A 9,847-nucleotide genomic window follows, 5' to 3' on the forward strand; every position below is an offset into this window, starting at 1 on the left:
ATCGGCAGAAGTAAGATGGCGGTCGGCGTGCACGCCCTTTTATAACCCCTGTGACGCCCACCAAAGCAAGCCAATCACTTGCATGCCCTTCTGAAAGATGGTGGTGACCCCTGCCTATGTCATCACGTTGCCCACAGTGTCCGTGGTTCCTGATTGGCTGAAAAAGAGCGCAAAACAAACTTTTGAAACGCGACTTTGGCGCGTAAGTCGCCGACCTCGTGGCCGACCTCATCCTAGGGTCGGGTTTCGTTTCATGAAACCCGACTTTGCCAAAAGTCGGCGACTTTTGAAATTTTTCGACCCGTTTCGCTCAACTCTACCAATAAATATTCGGGGGAGGGTGGGATCTTCTTTCTTCCTATTTGATGAATAGCATAACTTGCAAGAAAGAGAGCTTTTATAGATAAAATCTTCCCTTTTTTTCTGAAGTAACCAATCAGAACCCACAAAAAGTGCGCCAAGAAAAACTGGTCAGAACCAGTATAAGCCTGCTCGTGCCTTCCACAGCTTACTGAGCTGACTTTATGACCCTGGCCTGAACGCCATAACCAAAAGGAACTATCAAAACCACCATGGCAAATTATTTATTTAGGGTTTGTGTTCCCTTGAGGCCCCTTATATTCTTTTTCCGGGGGAGGGCTACCATTTTTTTTTTTTTACAGTACCAGCTTTAAAATCAGAGCCTTAGGGTACATTCACCCATCTGTTCACCTCCATGTGCTGCCCATTTTCCAAGTGTATGGACGCGTAGTTTCATTGATCCACACACACATCTGCTTTAAAACCGGATCCTTATGTCCAATATGGAGGACACAGATGGAGAATGACTGATACACTTTCTACTTAAGCGTTCCATCCGTGTTTCATCTCATTTTCACAGATTTATTGCTAAAACTTCAGGCAGTATACTTCTTTCAATTTTTAAAGACAGATTAGAAAAAATGGAGGCAAAACAGAGGACACATATGAGAAAAATGGGATGTTTTACAAATGGAAAAGTGGAAATGAATGTGTTAATGTAGCATAAGTCTAACGTCCTCCTTAGGCGACGTGCACACATGGAGTATTTGGTTGTTTTTTTACCTCCGTATTTATAAGCCAAAACTAGGGTGGTGAGTGTCATGGGAGTACAATGCTATTTTTCTTACATTACATCCATATGACTTGCATTTTTTTCTCTGCAACTATTATTCTATCATTTACAGGACGGTTTGCAGTGTTCTGTGCTACATAATGGTAATGTACTGTATCTGTAAAAACTGGACAGCATATGGCTGGTCTGTGTGCCGACCGTTTTCTTTATCGCACCCATTGAGTTGCATTGATGAGTTTTGCCCGATATGAGCGGCCACTCGCAGCATGCTGAGATTTTTTTCCCATCTAGAGTCCAACTGAGGAATAAAAATGCAAATGAGCACTGGCTCAGTGAATAACTTTAGTGAGAGCACAATCCAATATTTTTTTTTATCTGATTGCACTTGTCCAGTTTATACACAGATCAATATGAGCCCTCAAAAAAATAACACATATAACAATAAAAAAACAGTGTTCCAAATTATCAAGCACAGACTCCGATGAGTCCACAGTGGTGGATATAAAGGCAATACAAAAAGAAGTTGTTATCCCTCAAAACCAGAATCAATATAAACTCGCCTCCTTACTGACTGAAATCCCACAATGTCTGTCTGCTATCTCAGCCTTCTTTTCTGCTCGCTTTCTCAAACTGAACATGGACAAAACAGAATTCATCATCTTTCCCCCATCTCACTCTACCCCTCCACCAGACCTATCCATCAATGTCAGCGGCTGCTCTCTTTCCCCAGTCCCGCACGCTCGGTGCCTTGGGGTGATCCTCGACTCTGCGCTCTCTTTCAAACCACATATCCAAGCCCTCGTTTCCTCCTGCCGCCTCAAACTCAAAAATATTTCCCGGATCCGCTCATTCCTCAACCACAAAACCACAAAAACACTTGTGCATGCTCTTATCATCTCCCGCCTCGACTACTGCAACCTCCTACTCTCTGGCCTCCTCTCTAGCACTCTGGCTCCGCTCCAGTCCATCCTACACTCTGCTGCCCGACTAATCCACCTGTCTCCCCGCTATTCCCCAGCCTCCCCCTATGCCAGGCCCTTCACTGGCTTCCTATTGCCCAGAGGCTACAATTCAAAACCCTAACCGTGACATACAAAGCCATCCACAACCTGTCTCCCCCATACATCTGTGACATGGTCTCTAGGTACCTACCCGCACGCAACCTTCGATCATCTCAAGATCTCCTTCTCTACTCCCCCCTTATCTCTTCTTCCCACAACCGCATACAAGACTTCTCCCGTGCTTCCCCCATACTCTGGAACTACCTGCCGCAACACATCAGACTCTCACCATCAACGGAAACCTTCAAGAAGAAGCTGAAGACCCACCTGTTCCGACAAGCCTACAGCCTGCAATGATCCTCGGTCTACTGAACCACAGCAAGACCTGCTCTACCCTCTCCTATCCTCACCCATCCCTGTAGACTGTGAGCCCTCGCGGGCAGGGCCCCCTCTCCTTATCTACTTGTGTGTCCCTTGTCTCACACATTTTTATTATACTTGTCTATATTTCCCCTTTTCACATGTAAAGCGCCATGGAATAAATGGTGCTATATAAATACATAATAATAATAATAATAATAATAATAATAAACAGATCCCTCATATGACAGTGGTCATGAAATTCCATATGTAATCAGACCGAAGAGACCACAGGATATATAAATGTAGAGAAAACACTGGAACAGTGTCACCCATTGGTTTCACCTAAGAAAGGGGAATCCTTGCACCTCTACATCTTTCTGTGGGTCCCCATCTGGTTAGAGGGCAGAGTCTAGAGCTCACCCTATTGTGGCCTGGGAGACACTATGTGACCCTTGCACCCAGATAACTCCCACCCAGATAACTACCACAGCTTACCATAGAAATGACATGCCCTATGCTAGCTCTGCATGCCTTCCGACGCGTTTCTCCTATAATGGGTCTTCAGGCGAGGACATATGCATGTATTATAATATTCAGTGGGCTTAGTGTCCACTACAAATAGTTACTCAGTCATGTAAGAGAGTGATACAGCCAATCTGATCCTTTACCTCCTTCCCGCCCAAAGCAACATTAACTCCTTCACCAATATGGCCATATAATGACTTGCTTTTTTTGCTGGACGAGTTGTACTTTTGAACGGCACAATTGGTTTTACCATATACTGAAAAATGGGAAAAAATGCCAAGTGCTCTGAAATTGCAAAAAAAAAGTGCAATTTCACAATTTTTAAAAAAAATTTTTATTTACCACTAGCTGAAGAGCTCGGCGTTGCCTGGGCATAGTAACCAACTGTGGTTAGCTATAACAAATTATAATGATTATATTGCACATAAAAACCGTGCATCTAATCCTAACCTGTGTGATACTGACTGCTGAGCCGTGTATCTAATCCTCTCCTATGTGATACTGACTGCTGAGCTGTGTATCTAATCCTATTCTGTGTGATACTGACTGCTGAGCTGTGTATCTTATCCTATCCTGTTACTGACTGCTGAACCGTGTATCTAATCCTCTCCTGTGTGATACTGACTGCTGAGCCGTGTATCTAATCCTATCCTGTGTGATACTGACTGCTGAGCCGTGTATCTAATCCTATCCTGTGTGATACTGACTGCTGAGCCATGTATCTAATCCTATCCTGTGTGATACTGTCTGTTGAGCCATGTATCTAATCCTATCCTGTGTGATACTGACTGCTGAGCCGTGTATCTAATCCTATCCTGTGTGATACTGTCTGTTGAGCCATGTATCTAATCCTCTCCTGTGTGATACTGACTGCTGAGCTGTGTATCTTATCCTATCCTGTTACTGACTGCTGAACCGTGTATCTAATCCTCTCCTGTGTGATACTGACTGCTGAGCTGTGTATCTAATCCTATCCTGTGTGATACTGACTGCTGAGCCGTGTATATAATCCTATCCTGTGTGATACTGACTGCTGAGCCGTGTATCTAATCCTATCCTGTGTGATACTGACTGCTAAGCTGTGTATCTAATCCTATCCTGTGTGATACTGACTGCTAAGCTGTGTATCTAATCCTATCCTGTGTGATACTGACTGCTGAGCTGTGTATCTAATCCTATCCTGTGTGATACCGTCTGCTGAGCCGTGTATCTAATCCTATTCTGTGTGATACTGTCTGCTGAGCTATGTATTTAATCCTATCCTGTGTGATCCTGACTGCTGAGCCGTGTATCTAATCCTATCCCGTGTGATACTGACTGCTGAGCTGTGTATCTAATCCTATCCTGTGATACTGACTGCTGAGCTGTGTATCTAATCCTATCCTGTGTGATACAGTCTGCTCAGCTGTGTATCTAATCCTATCCTGTGTGATACTGACTGCTGAGCCATGTGTCTAATCCTCTCCTGTGTGATACTGCCTGCTGAGCCATGTGTCTAATCCTCTCCTGTGTGATACTGACTGCTGAGCCATGTATCTAATCCTATCCTGTGTGATCCTGACTGCTGAGCCATGTATCTAATCCTATCCTGTGTGATACTGGGCTCCCCCTGCAGTCTGTGTCAGAGGGTGGTCTGTGTTGGCACGGTAATAAATTGTGTTATTTCCAGCTTTACAGAAGGACGATAACACCATAGAAATGATAAGAATAATAGGCCTCAGTTACCACAACTGTCTACAAAGAAAACTGTTGCTGATAGCAACCAATCACAGCTCATTTTTCATCTCTTAAACAGCTCTGGGACAGCGTGGCGAGTTTTGAGTGGCGACTTTTGTGTTTCGACTTTTATGTGGCGAGGTTGGTGTATGTGTGGTGAAATGTGTGCTGAGGGTGGTATATGTGTTGAAGCACGTGGTAGTGTGTGGCGCATTTTGTGTGTGTGTTCATATCCCCGTGTGTGGTGAGTATCCCATGTAAGGGCCCCACCTTAGCAACTGTACGGTATATACTCTTTGGCGCCATCGCTCTCATTCTTTAAGTCCCCCTTGTTCACATCTGGCAGCTGTCAATTTGCCTCCAACACTTTTCCTTTAACTTTTTCCCCATTATGTAGGGGCAAAATTGTTTGGTGAATTGGAATGCGCAAGGTTAAAATTTTGCCTCACAACATAGCATATGACGCTCTCGGGGTCCAGACGTGTGACTGTGCCAAATTTTGTGGCTGTAGCTACGACGGTACGGATGCCAATCACGGACATACACACACGTTGAGCTTTATATATTAGATTTTCACCAAATGCTAAAAACTGACCTACCATTATGAGTTACATGCTATGGTACCCAGCTACCAAACATGTAATATTTTTTTTAAGTGGTGAAAAAAATCCAAAGATTGTATGGAAAAAATATGTTTCCATTTTTCATGATCTGAGGCTGGGTGAGGATGCATTTTTTGCACGCCGACCTGATGTTTTTATTGATACTATTTTGGGGTAGGTACGATGTTTTGATCACTCGTTATTGCATTTTATTGCAATGTTGCAGAAGCCAAAAGAACGTAATTCTGTCATTTTTTTATCGTTACGCCGTTTACCTATTGGATTAATTTACTTTATATTTTAATAGATCGTACATTTCTGAATGCAGAGTTTCCAAATATGTGTATTTTTTATTTTATTTATTTTGGGGTAAAAGAGGGGTTATTTGAACTTTTCTGTTTGTTTAATATTTTTCAAAATTTTGGGGGGAGATTTTTCATGCTTCAATAGTCCCCTTTGGAGACTTGAAGCTGCAGCCCTACAACGTGTAGCATAAATTCTGATCTCCTATGAACACCGGCTACGGGTTGGCGTTCATAAGAGCTTCACAATGACAGGTATGGGGGTCTTCCTCAGACCTCTTCCTGTCATAACAATCCATCGGCGCCCCGCGATCACGTGATAGGGGCGCTGATGGGGGAGTCCTATAACACAATTCCTGTTTGTGCTAGTTAAATGCCACTGTCAAAGATTGACAGTGGCATTTAACATGTTAACAGCCGCGGGTGGATCGCGATTCCACCTGCAGATGTTAGATGCAAATGACAGCTGTTCAAATCAGCTGTCATTTGCAGGGAAAGATGCGGACTCAGCGCCAAAGGCAAGGACACAAGCGATTATGTATTTATAAATCATCGGGCATGAAAGGGTTGATTTCTGTCCTTTCAATATATTTTTTTAATACCCTTCCATAAGCTATAAATTGTTTTAGCATTCTGTCGACATAGCTGTATGACGGCTTGTTTTTGTGATCTGTAGTTTATATACAGCAGTAACTTTGCTATATGTAAAAGACCAGTACTTACTCTGCAATGTAGTTAAAAAACAGGATAAAAAAAATTCCAAGTGGGGTGAAATGAGAAAAAAAATAAAACACGCAATTCTGCCACTGTTTTACCCCCCAAGTTATTATTTTACAGGTTTTTTTTTTAAATTGTGAAATTATTTTTTAAAATAAATTGTCACCATTTTCTGAGACCTATGCCTGGAGATGTATGAGGACTTGCTTTTTGCATAGTGAGCGGTAATTTTTATTGGTACCATTTTGGGGTATATATCATTTGTAATGTGAAGGGTTAATACTAAAATCAGAGTTGAAGTTTCGTTTTATCCATTCAATGTAAGGTTTCGTTTCTCCGTTTTTGTTGCTGTAAGATAAATTTTTATAATTGGCATGGGCTGTCATGAAACCAGACTGTTCCCATCTGTATAAGATAAGGGATGTGGGGGTTGTAAAACTCTGAAGAATATACCATTATACTACTTTCTATTTGGATACGGACATATATGTAGTTTCCGGTTTTCTTGCAATATTATTGGCTTATAAAGTGAAATGATGCTATTGGTACTTGAGAACCTTGCATAATTAAGCAAAAGATTATAAAAGATGTGACTAAAATAAAGGGGCTTAGTGATCTGCCTCGATCCTCCCGTACAGAGACCCCCGTCTCCGTGTGGTCATTTGAGTTGCTAGCAACACTAGAATAATTTGGATATCACTGGCTCAACCGTGAAGGGTTAATTTAGCCCTTCCTAAATAGCTATCTCGACAGTAATACATTTTTTCAGGAGGTGAGATTGAAAAACAGCAATTCTGACATTTATCTTACATGGTTTTTTCCAATGGCGTTTACACTGTATGGGTTACATAATTTATATATTTTGATGGATAGCTGCATTTCCCCTAGTGGTGGCTGTGTAAACCCATGTGCGTTGAGCTTTTTCTAGTGGTGACCATTTAGAACTGTATGCACTAAGCTACATCTAATAGTGACCACATAAACCCAAAATACAATATACTTTATTCCCCATAGTGTTTGCTGTGGAAATAATATGTGTAATAATATAAACAAATACCTCTAATTAGAAAAGAAGTATAGTTATTCTGATTTGCTATGTCGCATACCCCATGTGCAGGGCATTGCAGTAGCTTAGGTATCTATGGCTATGACCACTCATAGTGACAATTAGTTGCTAGTGGTCGTAACCATGGATACCTAAGCTACTGAAATGCCCTGCACATGGGGTATATGACATAGTGAATCAGAAGAACTATACTACATTTCTAATTGGAAGTATTTGCCATTATTATTACACCTACTACATATTGGGATAGGATCTTGGAGATGAGAATACCCTTTAAACACTTACCTGGGCACAGTGAAACCAAGCATAGTAACTGCTTCTCAACCCCTATGCGGATCACTTCCTGAGTCTGTAGACAAAGGTAGTAAATAGTTAGTCTAATGGTGCCTTCTGATTAAAACCACTTTTATTACTGGTGTGTTAAAACCAGGAAAAAAATATGGTAAATTACAAAAACAATAAAAATGTTAACAAAGGTTAAAGAAATCTGTTTTCGGATCCATATCAGGAACTTCTTCAGGTTTAATAGTTCATCAAACTATGAAGAACTACCGTATATACTTGTGTATAAGCCAAGTTTTTCAGCACTTTTTTTGTGCTGAAAATGCCCCCCTCGGCTGAATTATCCCAGAAGGCCGACAGTATATTCATTAACTAGTTAAATATATTAAACCTAAGGATTGTCCTGGTACAGGGCCAAAAACGTGTTAGTCTAAGCTATGTTAACATTTTTTTTTATTATTTTTCATTGTTTTTGTAATTTATCACAGTTTTAGCCTGGTTTTAATACACCAGCAATAAAAGTGGTATTAATCAGACTGCGCCATTGGATTTCCAATCTTTCTATCTACTACTGTCTATAGTGGTTATTACATACTGCTAGAATATTAGCAGATTAGCATTATCAGAGCCTAAATAAAATCGGCCTAGAATTTAGGAGATATTGATGTTAAAAGAGTAAGTTTCACATTTTAATATTTTTCTACTGGCCAACATGGTATAAAAAGATATATTACAGTAAAAATATTTCATCAGAGAAATCCGCTTCTTTTTCTTTCTTGGCTGATCATTCATTCTCAAAACTTGACTTCAGTGCAGACTGATTTTCTCATTACTGAGATATGAGATGACAGTTGCTGTTCATAAATTCCTATTCGGAAGGAGTAAGAGGTACTAGAGGTAGACTCAGACATTCTGCTGCAAGTTCACCTAAAATGAGAGTTACACTTCAAAAGTGGATGGCCAGAAATACCGAGGAGACCAAAATAGAGGCTTCACAAATTGTATTTCTCTGTAGTTTAAAATGACTAAATCTATGAAAAATATACAACAAGCTTTTGTACAGCAGAACAGATCAGCATGATGAATATTTTCACATTTCGCAGAACGAGCTATTCAAAATGAAAAGATAGATCATAATTGTAATGTGAATGGTCTTCAGCATTAAAAACACATGACATTGAGTTCACCATACTTGATATGACTTCTGTTATATACATACAGATATTTAATGGGTCCTTATTTTCCAGGTCTTGAGGCTGGCAGAGTAGAAGCAGTTCTCAACAGTTGTGGAAATTGCCGACACGTGGCACAAAAGCAGAAAAGTCCTGAAATTTGGTGAGAAGCAAGAACAGGGTTGTGATGGACATCTTGGGTCAATAATCCCATGAAACTGCTAACATTTGAGGATGGCAAAGTTTGTAAGACATGGGGTAGTGGAGTCACATGCTGGGGATGCAAAGAACTTGCACAGCTGGGTAGACGGTGGGCACAATAAACATCAGTCATGAGTTTTTTCATCTCCTCCAGAGAGTTGGATAACATAAGGATGTAGTTGCGAGCAAGGAGCAGAGTTGAAATCTTAGAGAGCTTACGCACTGATGGTCCTTGAGAATATGGCATGACTTCACGCAAGCCATCCATTGCTTGGTTTAGGTCGTGCATTCGTTGACGTTCACGACTATTCACCTTTAAGCGAAGCACACGCGGATCTTCTTCACTTTCTCTTCTGCAGGATCTTATTTTTCCTCGAGATGGCCTTTTTTGTCCTTGGCACAGTTTTGGGAACATTTGCCCAGGCTTCATGGTGATGATGTCTTTCCTCTCCAGCTCTGGGGAGGAGGATCTGCTGGACAAACTGTCTGTATCCATTAGTGGCAGTGATTAGTCAGTAAATGCGGAGGTTAATGGCTTGAAGAAAGCTAGGTAAGATGCAAATGAATTGCAAACGTCTTAAGAGGACAGCCTGTTCTTCAGAAGAAACCAGTACTGGTTGTATTGGGGATCCCTGCAGTGCCTGTGTCATTTATACACTACAATGTACAAAGGATACAAAGAAAGAAAATGGGAGGTGTATCTCAGTCACAAGAAGGCTCTAAAGCCAGTGGTTAACATTTAGCTGGACTTTTATATATTAACCTGGTCACTAACATTTCTGTGATGTAAACTCTCTATTCACCATT

The 9,847-nt window shown here is 41.1% G+C and overlaps 1 protein-coding gene across 1 annotated transcript; it reads right to left on the reverse strand.

Annotated features, from left to right (window-relative positions):
* Nucleotides 1-8,903: 8,903 nt before the first annotated feature.
* Nucleotides 8,904-9,536, reverse strand: LOC141055012 (oligodendrocyte transcription factor 3-like). The gene has a single exon (XM_073551943.1). The coding sequence runs from the start codon at nucleotides 9,534-9,536 to the stop codon at nucleotides 8,904-8,906; it is 633 nt and encodes a 210-aa protein (XP_073408044.1).
* Between the last annotated feature and the right edge of the window lie 311 nt (nucleotides 9,537-9,847).

The sequence above is a fragment of the Dendrobates tinctorius genome, unplaced genomic scaffold, assembly GCF_039654945.1.
Source record: "Dendrobates tinctorius isolate UK_male_01 unplaced genomic scaffold, ASM3965494v1 ptg000183l, whole genome shotgun sequence".
NCBI classification, from domain to species: Eukaryota; Metazoa; Chordata; class Amphibia; order Anura; family Dendrobatidae; genus Dendrobates; species Dendrobates tinctorius.